Raw genomic sequence first — 15,000 nt, forward strand, 5'->3', positions numbered from 1 at the left:
ATATATAAGATAGCGTGTGTCCGCAACGATCAAGGCAACAAGTGGAACTTAGACGGCAAGATTTTTTGTTGTTCATATAACAGGTTTTTTGTCTGATGTCATTGTCGTCAAAATCAGTTCGTATTCAATCGGCAATTGTCTTGAAAACCTAAAAATATTAAGCCGAAAACCAGCTTAATCGATACATATAGTGGTTATATTTTCTTAAATTTAGGTTAAATGAACTTTTTCGGAACTTTCTATGTATATTAGAACGTTTTATACGCTTTTAAATTCGAATCTAAATACTCAATTCTGATTGGCTAATAATTCGTTCATTTACTACGTAACATCCTCCGGTCCGGAAGAAGATGTTGTGAAAACTGGTACAAGTTTTACAAGCGGACGGACGAGTGAACTGGTCGACGTACGTAAAACGGCGGAGCGCGCGACGCTATCGGAGCCGTAACGGAGTTCCACAATCCGAGCGGTTGGGTATTAACCCCTAGGGTTGGTTTCCTCAACTATCCAAACCAAGTCACCGGTCTTAAGGTGTTGCTCGGCAGGCGTCTGCCACTTAGAGCGTCGGTTCTGCGTCCGTACGTACTCTCTGATCCAACGGGACCAGATTGCTTTAGCGTACGACTGCGCACGGGCGTAACGTTTACGATGGTCAAACTCATTATTGCCGACAACAGAAGGAATACCGGTAGAGTATTCTCCTAAAAGAAAGTGGTTGGGTGTTAAAGCGTTCAAATCGCACGGATCAGCGCTTACGGGTGTTAAAGGACGCGAATTGAGAGCATTCTCCACGCGACAAAAGGTGGTATGCAGTACCTCATCCGTGAGGCGACGCGTGCCAAGAATAGTATACAACACGCGTTTGAAGCTGCGTACCAAACTCTCCCAGACACCACCTTGATGTGGTGCGCTGGATGGATTGAATCTCCACTTTATACCTTTGTGAGCGAGCTCAGTTGCAATGTTGACAACGTTCCACTTTTCAATACTTTCTCGGAGTTCTTTCTCCGCTCCAATAAAGTTGGTGCCATTGTCTGAACAAATCACGGCAGGTGTACACCTTCGTGACACAAACCACTCAACTCCCATAACACAAGAACTGGTGTCCATGGAGGTAACTGTCTCGACATGGACAGCGCTAGTAGTGAGACAGGTGAAGAGGACGCCCCACTTTTTCTCAGTAGTACGGCGGACAGTAGCATAGAATGGCCCAAAGTAGTCAACGCCAGTGTTCGTGAAGGGAGGAGACTGGTAAGCAAGTCTCTCCTTAGGTAAGTCAGACATGATTGGTTGCATAGTTACAGCTTGGAATTTTCGGCATCTCAGGCAGTGTGCTTTGATGGATCTTAGTTTCAGTACTGTGTAGTGTTCCTGCACAATTGATCTTAGGTATTTAACGTTCTGATGATAATGCTTTACGTGCGTGTGTTCAAGGAACAGTTTTACAAACGGATGACGTGCATCTAAGATGATTGGGTACTTTACGTTAATCTCAACTTCAATTAACCGCTTGATGCGGCCCGAGGAACGGATTAGCCCATTTGGACTAATAAACGGTGAATGTGGAGCAATTCGGCTACTCCGTTTAACGAATTTATTGTCAAGAAGATCTTTTCTTTCGGCTTCAAAAGACTCTCCTTGCACCAAATACTGTAGATGACGCTCGGCTTCGTCAAGCTCAGTAGGGTCGGTATTGCTACCATCGGGGTTACGGTAGCCGGCTTGTTTCGGCAAAAGCCGGAGAACGTATGCGGCAATGCGCAAGTGCTTTTGATCAGAACTAAAATTATCAAATGGGAATAACGACGGAACGGGAGTTGTTTGTTTCTTAACAGATGTAGCCAGAGAAACAGTGTCTTCCATAGTGACTGCTTGGTTGACGCCAAGTTTGATGTTATTAATGACGTCTTTGTTCGGTATAAACGGGAAACGTGAATTAGTTAAGAAATTTGGACCTTTGACACAACTGCTTAGTTGCAAAATCTCAGCGGACATTCCACGCGTGCCAGCGTCAGCTGGATTATCCTTAGTTGCGACGTGGTTCCATTGGTCAACGCTGGTATACTCCAAAATTTCGCAAACACGGTTTGCAACAAAGATTGGTTGCTTTTCATTAGAGTTAATCCATTGGAGGACGGTCGTGCTATCTTTCCACATGAATATTTGGTTAACAGTTAAGGTAAGCGCTTGTAAAATTTCTCTTTTCAGTCGAGCGGCAAGTAGAGCTGCTTGTAATTCGAGTTTTGGGACAGTCATTACTTTCATTGGCGCCACGCGCGCTTTCCCCAAAACAAACGCAAGCTCTGTTTTTTCTTGGCGCGTAGGTATTTTTACTCGCGTAGGCAAGAATGCGACCGCACTAAAAATATCCTGCAAACTGTCACCGAACATATGCACTTCTATATTATCAAAGGGTCCACTAAAGTGACTTCGGGGAATTTTGATGTTTTCAAGCTTTGGTAAGTCCGCACTCCAAACCAAAAATCTTTGAACAATGTCCTGTGGGAGCTCGTCATCCCATTGTTGTCCTGTGACACGCCAGATGTCTTTTAAGAGCAGTCGCGCACTGACGGTAAACGGACGGTGCGACAAGACCAATGGGGTCAAAGACTTTCAATGGGGACAAGACTTAGGACCAAGCGTTGCGTGAGGGATTTGGTGATAGCGCAGCTTGTACCCCTACTCACAACTAAAGTGTCATTAGTGTGATCCCACTTTAACCCTAGCACATGCGATGAATCCTCCTGGCATGAAACAATAACCTTGGGCTCAGTAGATTGAGAGGAACCATCAATTCGATTAGCCAGATTTGGTACATTGCTTACGAACTTTGTAAGCTTGAACCCACCGAGATGGAGAAGATGTACCAATTCCTTCGATCTATTGACGGCTTTCTCTGGAGACTCCACTGAGTCAAAATAATCGTCCATGTAGAAGTTTTCAAGGACGGCTTTTGCAGCTTGGGGGTAAAACTTGGCATTGTCTCTCGCAGTGCGTTGTAATGCATAGTTGGCGCGTATATTGATACACTACAAATATAGTTAGTTGTTGGGTCCAGTTGGTTGCGGGGTCCTCCCGCCACAGAAAGCGAAGTGATGGTTGATCTGATGGCAACACGCCAACCTGTAGAAACATTCCCTCGATGTCGGCGGACACGGCATATGGATGTTGTCGGAAGCGAAGAAGTACGTAAATAAGATTTTGGAGCAGATCAGGGCCAGTGAGCAGAGATTTATTCAGTGAGGCGCCATGAAATTTTGCTGCTCCATTGAGCACCCTACGCACCTTACCTGGTTTGTTCGGGTTTAAAACCGGATGGTGGGGTAGGTACCACTCTTTATCGGACCCGCTCTTAACCTTGTGAGCGTCCGGAACCTCAATTACATACCCTTTATTTAGGTCTTCCTTGATGGTACTAGTATACTTCTCTATGAAGTCTTCATCCTTGGCCAAACGTTTTTCGAGCGATTTTAGTTGCACAAGGGAGGAGAAGTAATTATTTGGGAGCTGGATGTTGTCCGCTGCCCACAGCATTCCGACATCGTATCTCAGGCCATTGTGTATGGTGGTACCCTCAAGGATCTCGTGAGCCCTTGCGTCTGCTGCAGATCTGGAGTCGACCTGCTTGTTTGCCCCCAATGATTCAATGTCGTACCATGACTTTACTTGACTTGCTAACTCATTGTCATGTTCGATATTCACTTTAAAGCACGTTGAGGTTAAACAAAAACTTGATGGTAACGGACTGCTTAAGACCCAACCTATGGGTAAGCGTACGGCAACGGGTGAACGCTTCTCATCGGCAGAGAAGTATTCTAACGGGCGGATGGCATGATAGACATCTTGTCCGAGTATCATCTCAATGTCTTTATAGGAATGTGTCACGGGATCCTGCAGAGCCTGTACATTAATTATATCAGAGCCGACGTTCAGACTCTCTTTGACGAGCGGGTTGATGGTAAATGGTTCGAAATCTTGATGTTCTCTTGGTTTCACAGTAACTTCGACAATCCTAGTGTCAACTACTTCTTCGGTTTTAATACCCTTGACAGTTAGCTTTAGTGCTTTACCGTGCAAACCGAGTCTATCTGCGAGACTACCGGCCACCCAAGAGTTACTGCAGGTGGTGTCACCGGACAAATTAACCAACTGCAATTCCGTAACATGAAGGAGCCCCTTAACACCAGTAACAGATCACATTGTTGTGGTCTTATAAGACGGCTGTTGACTAGTAGTTGCTTTACTTTGACCTGTGTTGCCAGAAGACTGGATATTATTAGGATTTGTTGACTGTTTTGTTGGGAAAACCCTATCTGCTCCATGCAACAGTTAGTTATGCGAACTACTGCACCCCTCTGCTTGGCACTTTTTTGGCTGAGGGCACTGGCGGAACTTGTGCTTGTCCATTAAGCACGAAAGCAAAGTTTGTCATCCGCCACCAACTTAGCTCTCTGGGTTGGAGTCTTTTCCTTGAAAACTCGACACTCCCATAGCCGGTGGTTACCTTTGCATACAATGCACCGAGAGTAAAGTTTTTGGAATAAGATGGAATTTGCTTCTTTGTGTCCCTTTGTTGTGAGTTTGATGCAAACACTTTTGAGGCCGTTTTGGCCTTGTTTACTGAAGTGCTGCTATCTTCAGGCCTTGCCTTGGTTGCGCTTTGTTTCAAAAGATCATGGGCCTCAGCCTTTTCTTTGAGCCAAACGTTAAAATCAAGGTGGGTAGGCTTAACCCAGTGCTTCTCAACCGTGAAAAGCGACCATGACTCTTTCATGTTTGATGGTAACTCCTGTACCGCTTGGTTAAGTAGGGAAGCGCTTTTCAAGTCAGCATCATATGATAGTGACCTGAAAACCCCAACGAGGCTGGATTTGGCTGCAGAATAGTTGATGATGTTATCACTATTGTGCATTTTAAGAGGCGGAAAATTGCTCAGTTTATCCAATTGTGCACTTACGACTGCCTGTGGCTGGCCAAATTTACGTTCCAAAGTCCTTAGTGCATCCTTGTACATTAAACCACAGTAAGCAAACTCGGCGATTGCAATTTTTGCTTTACCGGTGACGAGTGTTTTAAGATATGTCAATTTAACGACATCAGTGAGCGACTGCGAGTCAATCGCGCTTTTGAATTGACCATACCACTCATGCCACTTTAATGGGTCGCCATTAAACTCTGCAAGTCTCCACTCGGGCAAAGGGTCGTTTCTCTTGCTTGTTATTGCATCAGCTAATTCCCTAATCAATGACGCATTGTCCGGTATCAGAGGGGCAGGTGCAGACACCTGCGAACCGCTCAAACTCAACGGAGTGGGCCCAACATAGGGGTATGTTGGCTGAAAAACCGGAGCGGCTAGACCAGGTACAACATTACTAGTAGTCGCGATCAGGTTTTCCTGCTCTTCACCTGATGGTGATTGCATATCAATCAAAGGGGGCGATTTCTGATAAAATCGTAGTGAAACATTTGTGCTTGAGGGTGCGATATGGGTGTGTACATTTGGAGGCAGACTATTCACGGTGGTTATGTCTTGGTTGACTATTGATGGTCTGTGCTGTGGAAACCGCCATTGACTCTTATTTGCACAAAGTTTTGGCCAAGAGGTATATTGGGCATATTTGGGACAGGAGGAGCAACAGAACGTACAATTTTGTGTACTCGGTTATTACTATTCTGAAAATTGTTGTTGACGAGAGGCTGGTTAATCAAAGGGGCGTGTGGGATGAGAGCAGTGAGGTTAGGTGCGAAGACTGGGTTCGGAATGGGAAGGTCATTAGGATGAGCGGGTTCGGTGTTGTGCTGTTGAGTGTTTGGACTTGGTGGGGCGCTTGGGTGCAAAGAAACGTTTATTACGGGAGCTGGATGATTTGCTGTCGGGAAAGGAGGAAGAGTGGCGTTTGGTGCTCGGGGGACACAATTAATTTGTTGTCGGGAGCATATTCGCTGGGCCAAATTTTTCTTCGGCAGACTTGATGTTTCAGGTCCCCTGGATTGTGCGTGTGGAAAAAATTCGGATGCATTATTTTGATTTTCTTGTGGTGCGAACGTCTGTGGTGGAATGGAGTGTTGAATGGGCGGTGAAGAAGCCCCTGGGGCGTGTACAGAAGGCTGCTGACTATCCGCGGTTCCTTGGTTAGTTATGCTTGGAAGCGCCGTGCCTTGCTGGCCTCTTTGATTCATTTGCGCCCTTAGGTGCGCCTGGTACAACGCCTGTGTGTTAGCAGCAGCCAAAAAATTTTCAGGTGGAGTATATTAGGGGTCGAGTTGCTGCAAGGTCTCATTGCTTAAAATGTAATTGCCTCGACAATTTTTTGGAATAGAATGCCTTGAAATTTCAGTGTCTTGCCATTGTTGTGGCTAGGACATTCTGGAGGGTCAATCATAACCTGTGGTTCACTAGTTTACTCCTCATTGTGAAAACTTAAAGCAAGTGAGGTGTTGATCCAGTCTTGAAAAGCCTTTTCACTTCTCATTGAGCTCCTAGCACTTGCAGTGGTTTCAGATTGGCTACCTTTAGAAACGGCGTCCAGCAATTCAAATTCTTGCAGAGTTGCCTCTGCCAAACGTTTCCTGTTGTTTTCCTCCAGTTCATCTAATTCGATTTGCTTTTTCTGTTTAACAAGTCGAATGGCTGCCTCATTCTGTTTTTCAATTTCTTCGCGCTTCATTTTAGCAATTACGTAATCATGTTTACGCTGACTAGATTTTTTTGACGAGGTCATAATTGAGGGAAGTCTAGAAAGAATGGGAGCCCTTGGTTCCTGGAACTCACTCACTTTATCATCAGCAGAGTTGATGTAGTTTCGCGCTGAAGTGAGTATCTTGTCATTCTTAGTTGTCATTGCCTCCAAGTAAGACTCTAATGAAAGAACAAGTGCACTTGGATCCTCCGTTTTTCCAGCAAATGCAATTAGGTCCTCATTCTTGTCTACAACAGTCATAAATGCTTCGTTGCACTTTGTTACTAGGCGTTCAACTTTCACTCGCCTATTTTGACTATTTATACAATGAAGGATATCTTCATGTATAGCATGCAATTCAGCCTCACGCTTTGACCTGGCAGCGTACAACTTTTTGACTTTTCGATCAAGACTATTAGACATCACAATGTTATTATTTTCAAAGACCAGCAAACCTACCACTGCACACGGTTATCTATTATATGCACACTCCAATCAAATAAATCCCACGGAAAACAAACCCAACGCAAAAGACACCAAACACAGCATACTGTAGAAAGTCTGTAAAACAAACCGCCCAAAGAGCAAACAAGGTCGTCGAGCACACTGTGCCCAATAAAAACAGAAGTGGAGCGTTTAACGCTATGCGCTCAACGCTGAGGGAGGCAAAGGACACACGGGAAGTCGAGCGAGCAACGCGCAACGAAACGGAGACGTTACTGACGGGAAGTTGAGCGAGCGACGCGCGACGCAACGGAAACGGGACAGACGAGAAGTTGAGCGAACAGTGCGCAACGAAACGGAAACGGGACTTGCGGGAAAGCGGGTGGAAAACGCGCAACACAACGAAACGGGACGGTGGGAAAGAACGGGCGGGAAATGAGGTTGGAGAGAACTATGTTAGCAGACCACAGCAAAAACTCAAGCAAACAACCTAGCCGTAACTCCAGAACAAACTTAAGTCACACCCTATGAAGAAGGAGAGAAGATACTGCAAGACAATCTAACATAGTTCATAATGGGTTTATAACGACAAATTTAACGACAAACTAATTTACGGCAATGCAGTAGTACACTAAAAGGATGTAAAGGTCAAGAAATTTACTAGCCGTAACTCCAGAATAAACTTAAGTCACATCCTAGCAAAACCCAAACCACAACAAACAAACAGCATACTAACGGTATTGTTGTTGACGAGAGGCTGGTTAATCAAAGGGGCGTGTGGGATGAGAGCAGTGAGGTTAGGTGCGAAGACTGGGTTCGGAATGGGACGGTCATTAGGATGAGCGGGTTCGGTGTTGTGCTGTTGAGTGTTTGGACTTGGTGGGGCGCTTGGGTGCAAAGGAACGTTTATTACGGGAGCTGGATGATTTGCTGTCGGGAAAGGAGGAAGAGTGGCGTTTGGTGCTCGGGGGACACAATTAATTTGTTGTCGGGAGCATATTCGCTGGGCCAAATTTTTCTTCGGCAGACTTGATGTTTCAGGTCCCCTGGATTGTGCGTGTGGAAAAAATTCGGATGCATTATTTTGATTTTCTTGTGGTGCGAACGTCTGTGGTGGAATGGGCTGTTGAATGGGCGGTGAAGAAGCCCCTGGGGCGTGTACAGAAGGCTGCTGACTATCCGCGGTTCCTTGGTTAGTTATGCTTGGAAGCGCCGTGCCTTGCTGGCCTGTTTGATTCATTTGCGCCCTTAGGTGCGCCTGGTACAACGCTTGTGTGTTAGCAGCAGCCAAAAAATTTTCAGGTGGAGTATATTAGGGGTCGAGTTGTTGCAAGGTCTCATTGCTTAAAATGTAATTGCCTCGACAATTTTTTGGAATAGAATGCCTTGAAATTTCAGTGTCTTGCCATTGTTGTGGCTAAGACATTCTGGAGGGTCAATCATAACCTGTGGTTCACTAGTTTACTCCTCATTGTGAAAACTTAAAGCAAGTGAGGTGTTGATCCAGTCTTGAAAAGCCTTTTCACTTCTCATTGAGCTCCTAGCACTTGCAGTGGTTTCAGATTGGCTACCTTTAGAAACGGCGTCCAGCAATTCAAATTCTTGCAGAGTTGCCTCTGCCAAACGTTTCCTGTTGTTTTCCTCCAGTTCATCTAATTCGATTTGCTTTTTCTGTTTAGCAAGTCGAATGGCTGCCTCATTCTGTTTTTCAATTTCTTCGCGCTTCATTTTAGCAATTACGTAATCATGTTTACGCTGACTAGATTTGACGAGGTCATAATTGAGGGAAGTCTAGAAAGAATGGGAGCCCTTGGTTCCTGGAACTCACTCACTTTATCATCAGCAGAGTTGATGTAGTTTCGCGCTGAAGTGAGTATCTTGTCATTCTTAGTTGTCATTGCCTCCAAGTAAGACTCTAATGAAAGAACAGGTGCACTTGGATCCTCCGTTTTTCCAGCAGTTGCAATTAGGTCCTCATTCTTGTCTACAACAGTCATAAATGCTTCGTTGCACTTTGTTACTAGGCGTTCAACTTTCACTCGCCTATTTTGACTATTTATACAATGAAGGATATCTTCATGTATAGCATGCAATTCAGACTCACGCTTTGACCTGGCAGCGTACTACTTCTTGACTTTTTGATCAAGACTATTAGACATCACAATGTTATTAATTTCAAAGACCAGCAAACCTACCACTGCACACGGTTATCTATTATATGCACACTCCAATCAAAGAAATCCCACGGAAAACAAACCCAACGCAAAAGACACCAAACACAGCATACTGTAGAAAGTCTGTAAAACAAACCGCCCAAAGAGCAAACAAGGTCGTCGAGCACACTGTGCCCAATAAAAACAGAAGTGGAGCGTTTAACGCTATGCGCTCAACGCTGAGGGAGGCAAAGGACACACGGGAAGTCGAGCGAGCAACGCGCAACGAAACGGAGACGTTACGGACGGGAAGTTGAGCGAGCGACGCGCGACGCAACGGAAACGGGACAGACGAGAAGTTGAGCGAACAGTGCGCGACGAAACGGAAACGGGACTTGCGGGAAAGCGGGTGGAAAACGCGCAACACAACGAAACGGGACGGTGGGAAAGAACGGGCGGGAAATGAGGTTGGAGAGAACTATGTTAGCAGACCACAGCAAAAACTCAAGCAAACAACCTAGCCGTAACTCCAGAACAAACTTAAGTCACACCCTATGAAGAAGGAGAGAAGATACTGCAAGACAATCTAACATAGTTCATAATGGGTTTATAACGACAAATTTAACGACAAACTAATTTACGGCAATGCAGTAGTACACTAAAAGGATGTAAAGGTCAAGAAATTTACTAGCCGTAACTCCAGAATAAACTTAAGTCACATCCTAGCAAAACCCAAACCACAACAAACAAACAGCATACTAACGGTATTGTTGTTGACGAGAGGCTGGTTAATCAAAGAGGCGTGTGGGATGAGAGCAGTGAGGTTAGGTGCGAAGACTGGGTTCGGAATGGGAAGGTCATTAGGATGAGCGGGTTCGGTGTTGTGCTGTTGAGTGTTTGGACTTGGTGGGGCGCTTGGGTGCAAAGGAACGTTTATTACGGGAGCTGGATGATTTGCTGTCGGGAAAGGAGGAAGAGTGGCGTTTGGTGCTCGGGGGACACAATTAGTTTGTTGTCGGGAGCATATTCGCTGGGCCAAATTTTTCTTCGGCAGACTTGATGTTTCAGGTCCCCTGGATTGTGCGTGTGGAAAAAATTCGGATGCATTATTTTGATTTTCTTGTGGTGCGAACGTCTGTGGTGGAATGGAGTGTTGAATGGGCGGTGAAGAAGCCCCTGGGGCGTGTACAGAAGGCTGCTGACTATCCGCGGTTCCTTGGTTAGTTATGCTTGGAAGCGCCGTGCCTTGCTGGCCTCTTTGATTCATTTGCGCCCTTAGGTGCGCCTGGTACAACGCCTGTGTGTTAGCAGCAGCCAAAAAATTTTCAGGTGGAGTATATTAGGGGTCGAGTTGCTGCAAGGTCTCATTGCTTAAAATGTAATTGCCTCGACAATTTTTTGGAATAGAATGCCTTGAAATTTCAGTGTCTTGCCATTGTTGTGGCTAGGACATTCTGGAGGGTCAATCATAACCTGTGGTTCACTAGTTTACTCCTCATTGTGAAAACTTAAAGCACGTGAGGTGTTGATCCAGTCTTGAAAAGCCTTTTCACTTCTCATTGAGCTCCTAGCACTTGCAGTGGTTTCAAATTGGCTACCTTTAGAAACGGCGTCCAGCAATTCAAATTCTTGCAGAGTTGCCCCTGCCAAACGTTTCCTGTTGTTTTCCTGCAGTTCATCTAATTCGATTTGCTTTTTCTGTTTAGCAAGGCGAATGGCTGCCTCATTCTGTTTTTCAATTTCTTCGCGCTTCATTTTAGCAATTACGTAATCATGTTTACGCTGACTAGATTTTTTTGACGAGGTCATAATTGAGGGAAGTCTAGAAAGAATGGGAGCCCTTGGTTCCTGGAACTCACTCACTTTATCATCAGCAGAGTTGATGTAGTTTCGCGCTGAAGTGAGTATCTTGTCATTCTTAGTTGTCATTGCCTCCAAGTAAGACTCTAATGAATGAACAAGTGCACTTGGATCCTCCGTTTTTCCAGCAAATGCAATTAGGTCCTCATTCTTGTCTACAACAGTCATAAATGCTTCGTTGCACTTTGTTACTAGGCGTTCAACTTTCACTCGCCTATTTTGACTATTTATACAATGAAGGATATCTTCATGTATAGCATGCAATTCAGCCTCACGCTTTGACCTGGCAGCGTACAACTTTTTGACTTTTCGATCAAGACTATTAGACATCACAATGTTATTATTTTCAAAGACCAGCAAACCTACCACTGCACACGGTTATCTATTATATGCACACTCCAATCAAATAAATCCCACGGAAAACAAACCCAACGCAAAAGACACCAAACACAGCATACTGTAGAAAGTCTGTAAAACAAACCGCCCAAAGAGCAAACAAGGTCGTCGAGCACACTGTGCCCAATAAAAACAGAAGTGGAGCGTTTAACGCTATGCGCTCAACGCTGAGGGAGGCAAAGGACACACGGGAAGTCGAGCGAGCAACGCGCAACGAAACGGAGACGTTACGGACGGGAAGTTGAGCGAGCGACGCGCGACGCAACGGAAACGGGACAGACGAGAAGTTGAGCGAACAGTGCGCGACGAAACGGAAACGGGACTTGCGGGAAAGCGGGTGGAAAACTCGCAACACAACGAAACTGGACGGTGGGAAGAACGGGCGGGAAATGAGGTTGGAGAGAACTATGTTAGCAGACCACGGCAAAAACTCAAGCAAACAACCTAGCCGTAACTCCAGAACAAACTTAAGTCACACCCTATGAAGAAGGAGAGAAGATACTGCAAGACAATCTAACAAAGTTCATAATGGGTTTATAACGACAAATTTAACGACAAATTAATTTACGGCAATGCAGTAGTACACTAAAAGGATGTAAAGGTCAAGAAATTTACTAGCCGTAACTCCAGAATAAACTTAAGTCACATCCTAGCAAAACCCAAACCACAACAAACAAACAGCATGCTAACGGTATTAAACAAACTACAGCAAAAATGAATAAACTACAATAGTGTTTTTGTAGACTAAGACAGTTAGGAAAATCAAGAGACAATCCAGCCGGAACTCGAGAATAATCTTAAGTCACACCCTAGAAGGCAACAAGACCAAACCAACTAGCAATCATATAAGGTTACACACAAACATACAACATTAAAATCAATACACTCAAACAAAGGTTACACACAAACATACAACATTAAAATCAATACACTACAACAGGAAGGCTAGTAAATTGGTAAAGTTGAAAATCAAAGGACAATCCAGCCGTAACTCGAGAATAAATTTAAGTCACACCCTAGAAAGCTATAAGACCTAAACAACAAACCAGCATACTAGCATACTCAACATACTACAGCAAAAAGGCAACATACTTCATCACATATGACATACTACACTGAAATCCGGAAAAGTAGCGGAAAAAACGAAAGGCGAAGTTTCGGGAGAGCGACGTTATTGAAAAAAAATGTAACACGGAAAACTGAAGAGCGAAAGGACGAAAAGGACGCGGGCAAAACGGTTCATAAACGATCGACGAGAAAAAATTATGGGAATTCGATAATTTTTTTGTAGGCCGGAGGTTGTGAAAAGTTTCACAACTTTTTTGTGTTAATTGAGTTTCACTCAATTTACGAACCTTCTTGCTGGAAAATTGATTTTTTGACAAATTTGTCAAAATTTTATACTTTTGTTCAATTTTTTCTATTTTTGGTCAACATTTCTGCAATTTTTTTAATACGGAACGGTAATCCAATAAATTGGACGTTTTATGCCTGAAAGTACGGTTTTTCAATATTCTATATTGATATTCTATGTTTGTTGATTAGCATCGAAATTGACCAAAAATTATTAAAATTGGTCAAATTAGCATAATTTTCTTTCAATTTTCTCTTTATCAGAGGTTAATTTTTGATATACGAACGGACTATATCAATATTTTTGAATTTTTGGTAAAATAAACAAAATCTTCAAAATCAATGGTTTTCGTCTCAAAAATAATGTTTACGGGTCCCCTTACCTTTTTTTTAATCTACAAAGAATAGTTAAATTTTACTACTCCATGCGATATCGAAAAACGTTTACGGGTTGGGATTCTTGCCGTCTAAATTAATTTTAAAACACTTCACTGCAAAAAAACTAACAACTTGGTTTTGTCTTACAGTTTTGCGGCTAAGCCCAAGCAAGTCCTCTTCGACGTCCATGTCCTGGCCACCGATCTCAATCAATTCTTTCTCCGGTCCGGCCTCTGGGATCCAAGTCCAGGTCACCATGGGCCGTGTTACTACTTTCTGAAGCAGCTCCCTCTGTGTTACTAGCCTCACTGTCTCTGGTGATAGAGTGCAGCTGGTGCAGTTTGTACTGGATCTGGGGTCATGATGTGACTGTGGTCAGTCTGGAGACAGGCCACTCTGTGTCTAGATATCCTGGCCAAATGCACATCTATGTCACTTCTGAGATAGTCTTCCGAGTCAATGAGAGGCCCATGCATCCCAACACCAATATCAGTGTTGAGTATCTCGTTCAACTGTGCCACTTCCAACTCAATATTGCGTCTCTCTTCATCAAGTTGCATAAGGGATCGTCTCAATTCATCACCCAACTGTACAGAGACACCAACTGTTGCCGAGGCGCTCTTGTTCCCTCCCGGGTCGCGGCACCATATAAACTCTAACGAAATATAACAGTATTTCGAGGATTCAATTCAACTTTTTTTTTATATATAACGACAAATCTGAAATTCGGACGTACATAACAACGTATAAGCATTATCAAAGATAGCATGTGTCCTCAACGATCAGGGCAACAAGTGGAACTTAGACGGCAAGATTTTTTGTTGTTCATTTAACAGGTTTTTTTGTCTGATGTCATTGACGTCAAAATCAGTTCGTATTCAATCGGCAATTGTCTAGAAAACCTAAAAATATTAAGCCAAAAACCAGCTTAATCGATACATATAGTGGTTATATATACTTAAAATTAGGTTAAATGAACTTTTTCGGAACTTTCTATGTATATTAGAACGTTTTATACGCATTTATATTCGAATCTAAATACTCAATTCTGATTGGCTAATAATTCGTTCATTTACTACGTAACACATACATATACCTATATATATATATATATATATATATATATATATATATATATATATATATGTGTGTGTATATATATATATATATATATATATATATATAAAATATATATATATATATATATATATATATATATATATATATATATACATATATATATATATATATATATATATATATATATATATATATTCCTCGTAATATCTTTTACTAGTGCCTCCATGAGTTTCAATTTCTATAAACTTTTCATTCCATACATAATAGTGTCTCAATACCGTTTAGGTGAGACTTGATCCCCGAAAAACCAGAATTCCAGCTGGAAAACATGATTACAGAATTATCAACACTCCGGAGCATGCACGTGTCTATGGGATTTGTGTGAAAACATCCAACAACAACAGGGCCATGTATGAATGAATTATCTGGCCATTGAGTAAGTACACCACGATTTTCATTGGTTTCTATTGCCATATTCAGCAACAAATAATTCAATTAAAATTTCTTTCTTTTGAAACAGGTAAATTTAGTATAAAAAGGATTAGACGTGCTTGTAACGAAAGCACAATTATTTCTTAATAAATTATCAATCCATCAATTATCTTCATACACTTATCAATTAATCAATTATCTTAAAAATGAATTTAAATTAACTT

General features: G+C 43.0%; 2 protein-coding genes across 2 annotated transcripts in view; one reads left to right on the forward strand and one right to left on the reverse strand.

Annotated features, from left to right (window-relative positions):
* Positions 1-15,000, forward strand: part of LOC142353102 (uncharacterized) — a 76,080-nt gene that overhangs the window by 59,180 nt on the left and 1,900 nt on the right. The window contains exon 5 of the mRNA XM_075405304.1: positions 14,630-14,780. Coding sequence (XP_075261419.1) covers positions 14,630-14,764 — 135 coding nt within the window. The 3' untranslated portion in view covers positions 14,765-14,780. The remainder of the gene's footprint in view (positions 1-14,629; positions 14,781-15,000) is intronic.
* Positions 13,470-13,832, reverse strand: LOC142353358 (26S proteasome non-ATPase regulatory subunit 9-like). Its single transcript, XM_075405592.1, is given in 2 exon segments — positions 13,470-13,622; positions 13,624-13,832. Coding segments are annotated over 2 exon segments (354 nt in total). The 5' UTR covers positions 13,825-13,832.

The sequence above is a fragment of the Convolutriloba macropyga genome, chromosome 14 (genome assembly GCF_964194025.1).
Source record: "Convolutriloba macropyga chromosome 14, txConMacr16.3, whole genome shotgun sequence".
Classification (NCBI taxonomy): domain Eukaryota; kingdom Metazoa; phylum Xenacoelomorpha; order Acoela; family Convolutidae; genus Convolutriloba; species Convolutriloba macropyga.